Genomic DNA, 15341 nt, shown 5'->3' on the forward strand with positions numbered 1-15341 from the left:
ATGGCTTACATTATTTGAAACTTTTAGTCTATGCAGTTGACCTATAGTTATATGAATAGTGAACAGAGACCATGTACTCTAGCTAGGTCAACGGAGTGTTTTGCAAACCGTATGTTAAGTCAAGAAATTATGGGAATACTGGTAAAACAAAGAACCAGAAAAGGTGATAAAATTGTAAACTCACTGCACCCATCCTCATCACTATGGTCCCCGCAGTCGTTGTCTCCATCGCACTGCCACTGAGCCGGGATACAGGTGCACTCACCAAACGCACTGACCGCACATGTGAAGTGGTTCCTCCCACAAGAACACTCAGCGTTGCCCTGAACGCCTGCACACACAAAAATAAAAGGATTGGTTAGGATGCAATAAATGTTCACTGTTTGAGACAAGCATTCATAAAAAAAAAGTAAGGACTGAGACCAACAAGTACACTGCAGGCCGTGTGTGTGTGTGTGTGTGTGTGTGTGTGTGTAGTAGCACGGGCTAAGCTGCACAACTTGTTCAAAGAGAATAAAAAACACACATATCAATTTACTATGAATGGCTATGATTTAATGTCTGATGGAATATTCAAGTGTAACACAGAGTATCAAGCCTCAGGTAGTGTGTGTCCTCAGAGTGAGGAGGATTTATAATCCTACCCATGTCTGCATGTGTGAACAAGCACTGTCATGTTCCATGTTAGACTCCTTTGAGGTAATGCATGCAACTTTCTGCAGCAGCACAGTTGATTTATTGGCGTCTGTTTGAGTTATTTAAAGAAAATACAATCATGAGTGCCAATATGGCTTATGTTTTTGCAGCACCTCAGAGACTTTGTACATTCACACAAATGTGTCTAAGAGCAATGGTATGCACACATTTACTGTACAAATATTCCTGAAGTAATCTTTAGATGAATATACAGTATGAAATAAACGAATTAGAATCAAAATTCAATATTCCTTTCATTCATGTATAGCCCAAAATATAGTATGTGGGGTTGCATGAACACTTTGTACACAAGGAGTGTACAAAAAGGCCATTTGTAGTTCACGACTGTTTTTTTTTTTTTTTTTTACACTGCCGTGTGGCACATTCTAAAAGTCTAATTTAACAAGAAAATTAAAAAAAAACAGCAAAAACAGAAACATTTGCTGTATTTTTTACAAGAATAAAGTCAAAATATGAAAAGAAAAAAGATGTAATTTAACCAGAAAAAGTCAGAGTTTACTTGAATAATGTTTTCACACAATTTTGGTTGCATAAAGTTCAAATATTGAAGTTTTTTTTTTTTTTTAAGTCATAATATTATGAGAAACAAAATGTGATTTTTGAAAAAATTATGTTGAGGAAAAAGTTATAATATTATGGGATTAAAGTTATAATATTACAACAACAATATCTACAAGAAGTAATTTGAAGTAGATCTAATTTGAAGCAATCTAATTTCTCTTATTTTATGTATTGTGTAAAACTAAAACGTTAACAGCATCAAATTAAAAGCACAAAATGAATACAGACGCACCATCCACCAGTATGAGCCTGGAGTTTGTTTTTCAGAGAGAAGATTATTTGTTTGATGTTTGATGTGTGCGGTAAAAGGCAGTACGCGAGCATGAATTAACTTGATGTTGTGCAACAACTAATATTCAAGATTCAAGATTCAAGAGAGTTTTATTGTCATGTGCATGGTAAAACAGCAGTTATACCATGCAATGAAAATCTTATTCTGTTCATTCTCCCAAGAAAAGAAAGAAAACACAAGAAAGAATAAGAACATAAGAAACAAACACATAAACATACATACCAATAAATTAAGCAACAACAACAGAAGAGACATTAATACAGATATAAATAAATAAATAAATAAATAAAGTGCTATGAGTGTGTGCGTGTGTTGCGTGCGGCGTGTGCGAGTGCTTCGTTGAGAAGCCTGATGGCCTGTGGGTAAAAGCTGTTTGCCAGCCTTGTGGTCCTGGACTTCAAACTCCTGTAGCGTCTGCCTGACGGTAGGAGTGTGAATAATGAGTGTTGTGGATGTGTGCTGTCCTTGATGAGGTTGTGTGTTCTGCGTAGGACTCTGGTTTTATAAATGTCTTGCAGTGAGGGGAGGGCTGCCCCAACAATGTTCTGTGAGGTCTTGATCACCCGCTGGAGTGCCTTCCTATCACGTGTTGTACAGTTACCGTACCAAACAGTGATGGAGGCGGTAAGGACACTTTCGATAGTGCATCTGTAGAAGCAACTCAGGATTGTGGTGGACATGCCAAATTTCCTCAGTCTTCTCAGGAAGTACAGTCTCCTTTGGGACTTCTTCAGAATTTGTTGGGTGTTGTGAGACCAGGTGAGGTCCTCGCTGATGTGTGTGCCAAGGAACTTGAAGGTTTTCACCCTCTCCACCTCAGTCTCATCAATAAACAGGGGACTATGTGGCTCCTTTTCCCTTGTTCTTGGGTCGATGATCATCTCTTTAGTCTTATCTGTATTGAGAAGGAGATTGTTATCACGACACCAAGCTATGAGGTCCGCCACCTCTCTTCTGTATGATGTTTCAACACCACCAGTGATCAGTCCGATGACTGTAGTGTCATCCGCAAATTTAATGATGCTGGTGTTGTTCTGGGAGGCCACGCAATCGTAGGTGAAGAGCGTGTAGAGGAGTGGACTCAGCACACACCCCTGTGGGGTCCCAGTGCTCACAATTCTTGAGCTGGATGTGCGATTGTGGACTCTGACTGACTGGGGCCTGCCTGTTAGAAAGTTAAACACCCAGTTACAGAGGGAGGGAGACAGGCCAAGTGTGAGGAGCTTATTTGTGAGTTTGTGGGGGCTGACTGTATTAAAAGCAGAGCTATAGTCTATAAATAGCATTCTGACGTATGTGTCCTGGCCCTGTAGGTGAGAAAGGGCTGTGTGGATGGCAGTGTTGACTGCATCATCCGTGGACCGGTTCTGGCGATATGCAAACTGTAGAGGGTCCACAGTTGCCGCCGGGATGCTCTTTTTGATGTGGGTCATGACTAATCTTTCAAAGCACTTCATAACAATAGGAGTGAGTGCTATAGGGCGATAGTCATTCAAGCAGGTCACGTTGCTCTTCTTGGGTACGGGCACTATGGTGGTGGACTTAAAGCAGGTCGGTACAGATGCTTGTGCAAGCGACAGGTTAAATATGTCAGCAAGCACATCAGCTAGCTCTGATGAGCAAACCCGAAGTGCACGTCCTGAGATGTTGTCTGGCCCTGCTGCTTTTCGTGGGTTTGTTTTGTTTAGAACCCTGCGCACATCAGGTTCAGCCTGCACATTAGTACTCAATAACATCATCAAAACTTCATCTTTATGCATTCCTACATATATCAGCATTTGGGACCAAATATGAGGTGAAAGGAAAAACGGGAAAAATACAGTATAGTAGTCTATCTGTGCAGCGTGGGAGAACGTTAGCACACACACACAATGGTGCGTTCAAGGAGCGTTGAACAAAGTTGGACGGGTCACCGCTCAGAACAAATAACATATACTGTACATGTAAAAACTATGGGATTTGAAAATGTATATTATTTTAAAATAAAATAATGGTCCATAATTCCAAAATGGATATGCATTTACATGAAAGTCAATGTAGTTATTTACAAGTGTTTTTTGTTGGTTTTTTTTTAAATCATTGCACCTGAAAGCTTCCCGCGGCCCGATTCCACCTCACCCATGGACCGGTATCAGGCCGTGGCCCGGTGGTTGGGGATCTTTGTACTACACTGTATGTAGCTCCCGTCATTGGATGTTAAGAATGAAGTTATACCCTAATACCAAAAAGGTGAAAATATACGGTTTCCATTAACATATGTTTTGTTACTACTGTTACTACTATTATCAAATGATTTATTTCATAGAAAACTCAACTGATAATCAGACTTAACATACTGTATAATGGTGACACAAAACATATTTTTCTCTGTTTGGAAAGACCAGAAATAATACTAAACCGAAACATAGAAAGTGAACAACTGCACTGTTAACGGTAAAATGAAATCCAACTTAAATACAGTCCTGTTGTATTTCCACTTTGTCCATAACACACCATTTCTTGTGATTGCATTGTGTTCGTCACACTTCTCTCCATTTTCACACACAAGATGCACAGAGAAAAGCAGTAAAATAAAATTTCACACCACAACAGATTGCCAAATACACTTATTCAGGAAAAGGTATAAATAAAGCTGTTTTTACTTTAAAGCACATTAATGACCACCTTGTTTGATGAAACTAGCCTACTGCAACAACCTCCTTGGAACGCTTATGTGGGTGTGTGTGTGTGTGTGTGTGTGTGTGTGTGTGTGTGTGTGTGCCTGTGCGTGCGTGTGTGGTTTCTGGCCCCTTCACAAAGGCATCAGTCAACCCAGGAGGGCCTGGCAGAGAGAGCTCAGTAACCTTCAGATCCCTCCCACCGCACTAAATTAATGGCTTCTTTCTTTTTTAGTCCCCCCTATTCTTTCCCCCCATTCCTTTCTTTTCAACATCCCTTCATCACACTTCCCCTAAAGCTGTCCCTCTTATTTTCAGCCCTTGCCCACCTTTTTCCTCTCCTCACCTTATTTGCAAACCTCTCTTCTTGAGGGCAAAAGTACACCAATCTAGATCTTCTTTAGTCACCTATTCCCTCTTGATTAAACTTATCTATAATTTTGCCGTTCTTGGACACTGTGCACTTGTTTTTGTTTTTTTTTACCTTGGTGATGGGTCATAATCAGGCAGAGCAAAACATTCACAATAGACAGATTCCTGAGCCATCATTAAGTTGGAATACTAAGACAAGTTGTACTTCACTTTTCACTTCCTTCTAGTGTGTGTGGCGGGCTAAATTAGTCTTTCAGCTGCGGCAGAAACAGTGTCAGGGGAAGCCACATCACAGGCTGCGTATTTGTCAAACATGCTTTAAAAAGCAGAGACTAGTGGCTATGACCAGTGCAAAAAAAACACTTAAGCGACAAACGCACACACGCACACACACACACACACACACAACACACATGCATAGTGTGCAGTTTTTGGTTTTTGCTCCTTTTCCACCTATCTTTAGTAGACTGGACACTTCTCGCGTTGGTTGCCACCGACATTACTGTTGCATATGCTAAAATAAATGTATTAATTAAATAATATCAATGAATTATTTCGAGAAATTATATTACAACACAAATTAATATTGTTTGCATTGAGCAGTACGTTTACTGGCCTTCCCCTTTTACTTTCTGAAATCTGTTCGCTTTATAGCTTCGGACTCGTATGTACCACCTTGCACTGAACAAAAACCTATTAGCATCCACTTAGAAAAATCCTCGTAACTGTTTGTATAATGATATTTGAATTAGAGATGTCCCGATCCACATTTTTTGGCTTCTGATCCGATTTTTTTTTAAATACTTTTGCCAATCCAATCCTTTATTACAAACATGAATATGTGCAAGTGAATATGGTTATGATATTTATTTATTTATTTATCTATTGGTATTAATGTCTCTTCTGTTCTTGTTGCTTAATTTATTGGTATTAATGTTTCTTTTGTTCTTATTCGTGTTCTTGTGTTTTCTTTCTTTTTTGGGAGAATGAACAGAACAAGAATTCCATTGCGTAGTATAACTACCTGTTTTACTGTGCATATGACAATAAAACTCTTGAATCTTGAATTTTGAAAATAGCTCTTGAAAGCATTAAAAATAATGCAACCTAACTATTGCTGTTTTTTACTTTATTACACAGCATGACCAACAATATTGTTTGGCTTTTGTAACAAACCTCTGTGAGTCAGGTCCCTAATCCAATACTGTAAAAGATCCAATAAAAGATGAAATTGGAAAAAAAAAAATGGGCGTGCAAAATACTTTTAAGGTAGGACTAATCACTTGACATGATTATAGATCAATTTGTGTTTTTTTGTTTTTTTTTTTTTTACAAACTCTTTTCATCACAATAATAATTTATTTATCATTTTTTATTTTTGTCCCGAGTATAAACAACCAGCGGTTAGAGCAGCACTTCCCGTCCGTACAATGACACAGCAGGCCGGGCACAGTAAGGGGGAACTACCGCTGTAACTGCGAAGCCGGACATTCAACATCCAATGTGAAACTAACTTCACCACGGCACACCGCGGACATGTCTGCGTGGTGGTGTCACATTTTCTTCTTCATGCGGGTGGCGGAAGTCGAGTGGCAACCAGCTTTGAGGCGCATTACTGCACCTACCATGTCGGAGTGTGGCCCAACTCTATACGGCAACCGGATTGGCCTGATCTTGTGGCGGAAGCTGATATTATCCGATCTGCAGCTGATACCAATCCTGAAGATTGGATCGGGACATCCCTAATTCTAAATAAACTTTACCACTGTAAATCAAGTAATCTCTAAAAGCTAAACAGGATTGGTAATTAAAAGTTATATTACAAATGTGTTTTATGTAAAAAAAAAAAAAAAAAAAATGAAGTAAGGTTTAATTTTTTGCAATATTGAATTTTAGTGATTCGAAATACTGATTAACTCTTATGTGCATCTACTCTTTATCATATCGAATTGATACACACTACGTTTCATTTTATTTTAACGATAAAACAACAACAAAACAACCGGCTACTCCCGTTTCCTCCCACATTCCCAAAATCTGCATGTTTGGTTAATTGCCGACTCAAAATGTTGAACTATGTGATGTATTCCATTGTAACTTGTATGCATGTTCAAATAAAATTAAACCATTACCATATATAGACCATAGGGAAGAATGTGAGTGTGAATGATTATTTGTCTATATGTGCCCTGCAATTGACTGGCGACCAGTGCAGGGTGTACCCCACCTCCACCCGAAGTCAGTTTTCAGAGCAGTCCAGCAAAACATGCTGGGAAGCAAGCTTTATATTTTTTGACTTTTTTGGAATAAAATGTACTCACATTTTTGGGATACCATATGGAAAAAAACTAATTAATAGTACAATTGTAGTAGTTGTTACAGTTACTATACAATTCTTTATTTTATATGATTAACTCACATATTAAGACAGAATCTTAAATAACAAATCTTACTAAACACGGAATCCTGATTTTATGATCTAGAAATTATGTTGTTATAAAATATAATTTAGTTCACACAAAAGTATTTATTTTCCAGTGTGGCTTAAAATTGATTAAAATAGACACTCAACTGTCCAGAAAATAGGTGTTTGTGTAATGTGAGCATTTATTTAAGGCAGTGGTGCTCAACGGCTTTGGATGCCATATCCCCGCAAACTGTGAAAATATTTCGACTGAAACTTCTCAAATACAGTATCTTATATTCAAAGGGGCTGTTTGTAATGGTTACACGGCTGCCAAGGCTGCACCATTCACGGACATCCAATCATTACATTATTTTTTTGCCAAGGCAAAGACCCACAACCCACCAGTGGGTTCCTTGATTGAAGGCACATATTTGGAAGGGTATCAGACTGAACATGCAGCTGCCAGGCACGGCAGTCTGGCGCTTTGAAGGGTACCAGCGTGACTAACTTTTGATGCACTGCACAGATAGCAGATCACATGCTGGCATGTTTTGAAGAGACAATCAGAGTTATAAGTGTGTTGTAATTCATTCGTCATTCGGTTTAAGGCTATGTCCCCACTTCAATTCAAAAATGCACATTTCCCACTAAAAAAATGTTTTTAAAAAATTTATCCACATGGTGGAGTTCTTAAAAAATATCTGTCTACATAATAAAAATTCACCAGCTGTTATGCGCATTTTGGCCAATCATAAGCCTGAAAAAGCAAAGCTTACTTGGTCGCAAATTATTCTGCCTCTGTTCATCAATGGAGTGAGATACAGTGGTACCTTGGTTAACGTTCCTCCCGGTTAAAGCATTTTTTGGGCAACAAAAAAAAATTGCAAACATTTGGCCTTGGCTTACGTTCGCCCACTTGTTTAGCGTGTTTTTTCCAACAATACTAGGTAAAAGTTATGTTAAATGTTCAGTTGGCATTTTTTATTATTTTTGCATAATTTCCAGCATGTAAGACTATAATTATTGTCTATAAAATGTGTTTGTGTTAACATTTTTGGGTGTCGAAGTTAGTTTCTATGGGAAAATTTGCTTTGGTTAGAGTCCGTTTTGGTTTGAGCTGGACCTTCTGAAAAGGATTAATGACATTAACCAAGGCACCACTGTAATAGATGAACATGAGCTTTAAAATCACTTGCTTACACAGAGCCCAGGAACCATCACAAATGTTTTTTTAGTCACCCGCGCATGTTATAAGGCTCATGCACACACGTGTGCAAGTGTTTTTTCCTTTGCATTCTAACTAAGGGGGGCTAAAAACTGCGACTGGCAGGTGACTGGTAACTTGTACTTGTTTGAATTCAGCAATAATAAAGATGTCCAATGTTTGGCCTTCAACGTCAAAACATCCTGATTCAACATTTACAAATTCCTGAAAGTTTAAAGCAGGCCAAGAATTACAACATGTACAGTGCTAACAAAAGACCTCTCAGACACAGCCAAAGTCTACATCGTCCTGCCAATCAAGTAGACAAAGACAATGAAGCAGTTTACAGTATTATTTTTTTAATATGCCTCATCATTAGCCACGCACCTCGATTAAAATCTGCTGTGGATCTCAAGAGTTATGGTGCAGTTGGCATACACCGACTTCTTTGTGCTTGATTTCGGCACATAAATATCAACTCAATATTAAAAACAATATTGTTTTTTTTGACAAGATTGGCAGAAATCACACATGCAGAGAAAAAAAAGATGCTTCTTTCAATCCCATAACACATTTCTAAGATGAATTGTTGAACTAGGTCCTCAGGCAACAGTGTGGCAGACACAAGAATCAACTCTCGTTTCACCTGCTGCTGCCAGAAGCTGCTGTGTGTGTGTGTTGTAACAGGGAACTGCCAGAGAAGAAAAAGAAAACAAAGACCACCAAAGATCCACCACCGCTACAACTACAAACTGTCAAAACAGGCCTGCTGTGGAACAGCACAGGTGGTCTCAGGTCCCAAGTAAACACAAACGAGCCCACAAACTGAATGAACACTCCTTTAGCCGACTTGCTGGCCATCAAAATCTAGATGTACTAACTATAGTGAGCCAGAGGTAGCTGTAGCATGGAGTCTTAGATCTAACCAGGTGGCATTTAACCTCCATTTTGTAATTTGCAGTTGTTATAATTGACAAGTGTGTAGAACGGACAAGAGAATAACAGAGCGAAGACACACAATAGTAACCCAGCCTAGAGAGCGGGTGGCCACAGGCTTTTTAGCAACGTGAAAAGGTTGCCAGTTAATTAGCCACAGACCGCCTAGGAGACTACCTGGTGGGTCGCAACAGCAGCGTTTCTAGTGTCGTGCTTTAAAAAATGATAAGGAAGAAATACACATGGGGGTGATTGAGCCATCTGTCAAGGTGATAGACAAGATAGGAATGCTGAGTGAATGAGTAAAGCCTTTTTTTCTGTCCCGTCTTCCTGCCACCTTTCTGCTGCTGGTAGTCAGCTGTAATGGCGTAGCTGCAGAAGGCCAGCTGCATCCAAGCAACAGTTGAGCCTAAACCATTCCAGAGCAGCTTGCATTCAACTGCACCACACGGCGTCCAGCAGTGTTGCACCATGACAATGGATCCAACTGGTGTCCCACCTCGGTGTCAGCCAACGGTGTTCATGCTTTGTCACTTTTCACTTTGCTAAACTGCTGACACAGCAAGAGGCGATGACCCCGACTGAACTAAACAACTACTGTATATAATAACATACCGAGATTCAGAGGGGAACAGACAAGATTGCGAACCCTGTTTGACAGTAAGGTTAAAACAATATGGAATGTGGTCTAACCTTTACATAATACATATTCAACCAAATTATTTATTGCTTTGCGGCAATAGGACTAATTAATTACCATCCTTAAAGGGTAAACATTTGTATAACAGTCGGCATTAAAAGATACCTAACCTATTTTTTGCCTGCTGCCATTTAGAGAGTTCATTAAATTATTAGGGCTGTCAAATGATTAAACATTTTAAATTAATCAATCACAGTTTTCAGATTAATTATTCATGATTAATCACCATTTGCAACTGTGTGTGAAATATGCCCATTTTTAGTGTATTTTAGGAACAGAAGGATAAATGACAGAACATATTAACAGCTCCAAATGAACTGAAAATCTAAATCAAACTAAAAGATACCACACATACCTGAAAATGCATTTGCCTAAAAATAGCCTCTTTAATTATGAGTGTTGATGTGTTTTCTGGGATTTCCAAGCACACTTAAATGCAGCAAATTGTACTTCCGCAATAAGAGTTATGTTAGTGAGTGATGAGAATATCCACTTACTGTTTTTCTTTGTCTTTCTGTTTATTTAGACCACACATACATGCATAATAAAGATGTTGTGATGTTCGGAGTGTCCATGAATGCACCTCGTGTCGTCTATAGTTACAATGAGGAAGTGTCTTTCCGACGAGCGGACTAAAGATAGATATACTGTACAGTGTTGGAATTACACTGCTGTTGATGTGTTCAGATCAGAATAAAGTTATAAAAGAGCATCTTTGTGACTGTGTGGGGACACTATTGTGCCTTCATCTGCCGTCATAACAGAGAGGTGTGGCTTGACAAGACGCACATGCGTTAATTATACTACAACTTTGAACGTATTTAGCAAAATAAATTGGTTACCGCCGTTAACGTGCCCCATAAATTACTCCATTTAATACGACTTCGATGAATGGGGCATAAAAAAAACACTGATTACGAACTATGTCACATGCAATACAAAAGGAAACAAAACTATCGAACTGGACGCTAAAGTAGCAGCTGTTTAAATAAACTACCATGTTGCCAATTTTGTAGTTGAAGGTCAAATGTGAGCTAATCTGATTTGCAGGGTAAATGCCTCATACAGTGAAAACACAAATCACAAAGAAGGGCTGACAGTTTCAGTTGTACAGTTAATGATGATAATTGTATGGGAAACCACCAAGACAGAACTAATTCACTTTACACATCATGAGACACAGTGATAGAAGGAAAATCTGAATTCAATTCAACTAAAATGACTGAACATTCCATTTCCCATGGGCCTTGGTCCTATTTTAACTCCATATTACACTCCATGACAACATATGGGTACTTTTAAGTTTCTCCAACCCACAAAGAACACATTGACCAAATTCCCTGTGGTTCTGTGGGCTCTGCCACGCTGACATGACTTCAAGATGCCAAACAGCTCATCCTACTGGCCGGTTCTTCTGCTCCACTGGCTCATCTGCACCTACTAATTTGCCCATCATAGGTCAGACTGTCTTGGTGCAGCCAACTGCTAACCACAACAGAACACGCTGAGCCTGGCTGGATAAAGTGTGTGGAAGAGATGCAGAAGTTTTTCAAAAAAAAAAAAAAAAAAAAAAAAACCCTCCAAAATATTTGGTTTGACAAATAAGCGCTGAGTTGATGCCAAATCTTCAAAAGCATAACTAAAAATCTTTCTGGACAGGCTCATCATCACAAGCTCATCTCCCTGGCTTGCTCACTCGCACACAGAACACAGGTTTCATTTCACGCCTGCTCATCACGGTTTTCATTAAAGTCTTTATCATGAAGTCGTATCACCCAGCAGCATTCAATAACTTTCTTATAGCTGAGCAAGAGGGTGTGTTTTTTGGGACTGTTGCTGGCCGGCCTTTTACTTGTATGCCACTGCATCTACTGTCTGACTTTAATGCAGAGACTCACTGCCACATGTTACTCATGGGCAGTGAGTCATTCAAGCACATAATAGATGGTACATAGACAAACACAGAGCAAACATATTGCCAATTAACTAAGTGCAACTGAGAAGTATGTAGGTGGGTACCTCCTTTTTTTCCCCTTGAAAGAAGTGAGAGCATCATAATTAGAAGCTCGGTGATATATTGCCCTGGTGCAATAAACCTTTTGGTGTGAAACAAGGAGTGCAATGAAATGATAGTGATGCTCTGGAATTGTGTACAACTGTAACTGCACACATACACACGCACACACACATCATCCATATCTCGCCAGCCGTCTCTGAATTCAGTTCAAAGATAACACTGACTTGGCCAGGGATGAGTGAACGGCTGCCGGACTAGTCATTCTGGCTGGCACTGTATGGGGGAGGGGAGAGCAATACAGAATGAGACAGATACAGAAAAGAAAAAGCCAGAACATATATACTGTCAATAATAAAATACTCAAAACATTTATGGGAAAGTTGTCCAGGTCCTGACGGCAAATAAGAACAACGATGACTAAACTGTGAACAACGGACTAGATAGTGTTCTTACTCAAGGATGAAATTACCAACAAATATATGTGAATAAAAAATGACAAAAGGGTATCTGTTTTGTAGCCCCCTTGCAATGCATTTGATAATTAATGTCATACTCATCATATGTACTGTAATGACCTGGAACTGACACAGTGACCAGTCATTAGAAAAGGCTTTTAGAGCCAAGTGCATCTTCTAAGAACGATGTCCTGATTTACCAGGCGCAGTCATAGAGCTTAATTGATCAATCTTTGACTATATGAGTTATAAGTATAGTATGTAGCCCGGCAAGGCTGGTCTAAATAAAAATATAGTTCAAAATTGTCCATTAGGGCATGTTTACACAATAATGATCAAATACACAATTCCCATTCACAATGAGATGCAAAAACGTCTGAAAATATTGTAATTTGTAAATCATGCAAGCACTGTATCACTTCTGCACACCAACTGCTTGTCCTCATAGTCTTATATAAAAGTGTTTTTTAATGTTATGCAGTCATCCCTCATTTATTGCAGTTAATTGGTTGCAGACTCAACCGCAATAAGTGAATTTCGCACAGGAGAATTCAAATTAACAAATGGAATATATTAATCATTACAGCATAGATAAAGTTTATGACTTTCTAAATATTGTTTTTACCATTACTAGAGCCCTGTAGACATGACATAACACCCCTATAGTCACCTTTACACTGTTATTATTCTTTGTTTACACCACATTGCACAACTCTTATGCGCAAGCTACAAGATCACTGCAGAGACACAAGAGACGGACGCTGCATTAAGCATAGCATGCTACCAAGCATGCTACCTCCAAATGATTTATTTTAAACTTAAGAAAGGGTTTCAAACAGAGTGGGGAAGAAGGACAAAGTAAGAAGCCAAAAATGTACCACTTCCAAACGGAATAGGTGGAGAACTTGTCATGTCATGTCGTTCATGCCATGGTTGACTCCATGGAGTGTGAAGGTAATGTAATGTAACATCATTAGGGATGTCCGTTATTCGCTTTTTTGCCGATAACGGACATGCCAATATTGTCCAAATCTCAATTTCCGATTCCGATATCAACCGATACCGATATGTGTAACATCCCCTGTCATGAAAGGACTGGACTGAACTTATTACCTTATTATTTATTATTGTTATGTATTATTATTTATGATGTATTATTTCACTACAAATTTGACATGATCTGTTCCGTATTTATTTATTCTTACTATATTTTCTTATTTTTTTTTCTCTCTCATGTATTGCCTTGGTTGTTTTATTTTGTGATTACGTGATGAAGTCAATTATGACATGTCTGCAGTGCTGCTGGAACTGTGAATTTCTGTTGGAGATTAATAAAGTATCTATCTATAGGTCTGTCTAGTTTTTTGTTGATATCGTCAACTCTCACTTACAAATATGTGTAACATGACATCACATATCACCTGTTGCGGAATTAACACCGCTGCCACGAGTGGCTGCCTTTCAAGCAGGTCTGTTTGTTTATTCAAACACATTTTTACGCGCCATGAGAGCGCCGTCCCTCATCGGTGTGATTCCCTGTGTACCCATTGATATTGAGGCGGCAGAGCCAAGCAGTCAAGCAGTAGCGAGGAAGTGGAGAGTCAAGCCTTCACTGAATGGCTAACAGCTAGCATCCCAGATGCTAACGTGGAGCTAGCAGAATTCAGGGCAGTCAAAGAAGACAGGAACAAAAGAGGTTGGCTCGCACTGTAAGTGAACAAACTGTGGTGTCATCCTGGCCATGTGAACATTAAAATGTCCATCTATATAGCATTTTGTAAAAATCGGTTTTCATTATCGGGAAAAATCCCTATACCGATATCTCGCGATATCACATTTTTATACCAATATCGGACCGATATTATCAGACATACCTATATGTCATGTCTCATCTATGTAGCATTAGTGACGCCTTGTGACCAGAATACTTCATATGACTTATCTTTCGATATTTTTTTACTAATAACAGGCCATAGTCACCCACAAAATAGTGATCATTTATTAATCAATTAATTTTTTAAAACAGAGTAAGGGAGCGATGTGGCGAGGGACAACTGTACGCAACAATTTGACTTACCGCTGCCGGTAAATGTACGCTTTGCTGAAGAAGTATTATTAATCACATTAACTTGAACGGCATACATGCAGCAACAAGTCTGTTCTAAATACTGTAAATATGACATGATACGTGCATACGTCATACGAAAAGTTTGGCTCATCTTTCACTCATCCTGTCACTTTGTGATATCAAAAATATGTGGCGGATGAAGTCAGTGTTGTGATGGCTGCCTCCTCCTGGGTGTGTTGTACTGTGTGTGTGCTGGGCCAGGTCACAGGGCGATGAACGGGTTAAAGAGGGAGAGGGGCGAGCCTGTCATACTACATTTCATTTTCCACCACTGTCAGCCTTTTGTGATGACTCTGGCCTTCTCACACGGCACTTATGTGGCTTTGTGACTCAATGTGTGTGACTGCCTGTGCATTAATGTGTGTGTGCACTTGTGGAGGAAAGCCTGTATTTACATCAAAGGCAAAAACACATGAAAGCTACATCACAACTGTAATGAGTTAATGACCTGATGGGAAGCTGCTGTGGCAGCAAACATGTTAAGGGGACACTGCGGGGCAATGAATATACGGATGCTACATTGGCCCTAAGAAATGATAGAAGCATACATTAGGGAAAAACACTAAAATATACAGATCAAGAACTGCAGAGACTCTTGTGGTGTTTTTATGAGATGTGGGTGAAAAACCAAGCATGGAACCATAGAGCAGGATAAAGACTGAAAAAGAGAGTGAAAGTTGTGTATTTTTTCAAGGGCTGCTGAAAGGCCGACTGTCATCGCTCAGATAAAACAACATAACATAAGTTGGAGAAATGTTTCAAAGCAGTTTCATAGCAGCTACCATCCCTTGGAACCACTTCACATTTTTAATTTTATACTCTTGTCTAAAAGAAAATATTTTTTTGTCATACATTTGGTCCTGGTGCACTGAACATTCACACTGGCATTGTCATC

The 15341-nt window shown here is 39.1% G+C and overlaps 1 protein-coding gene across 4 annotated transcripts in view; it reads right to left on the reverse strand.

Annotated features, from left to right (window-relative positions):
* lrp4 (low density lipoprotein receptor-related protein 4) overlaps nt 1–15341 on the reverse strand; it is a 122343-nt gene that overhangs the window by 63214 nt on the left and 43788 nt on the right. For all 4 annotated transcript variants that reach the window (XM_054770590.1, XM_054770589.1, XM_054770591.1 and 1 more), the window contains exon 2: nt 185–331. In XM_054770590.1, coding sequence (XP_054626565.1) covers nt 185–331 — 147 coding nt within the window. The remainder of the gene's footprint in view (nt 1–184; nt 332–15341) is intronic.

The sequence above is a fragment of the Dunckerocampus dactyliophorus genome, chromosome 3 (genome assembly GCF_027744805.1).
Source record: "Dunckerocampus dactyliophorus isolate RoL2022-P2 chromosome 3, RoL_Ddac_1.1, whole genome shotgun sequence".
Classification (NCBI taxonomy): Eukaryota; Metazoa; Chordata; class Actinopteri; order Syngnathiformes; family Syngnathidae; genus Dunckerocampus; species Dunckerocampus dactyliophorus.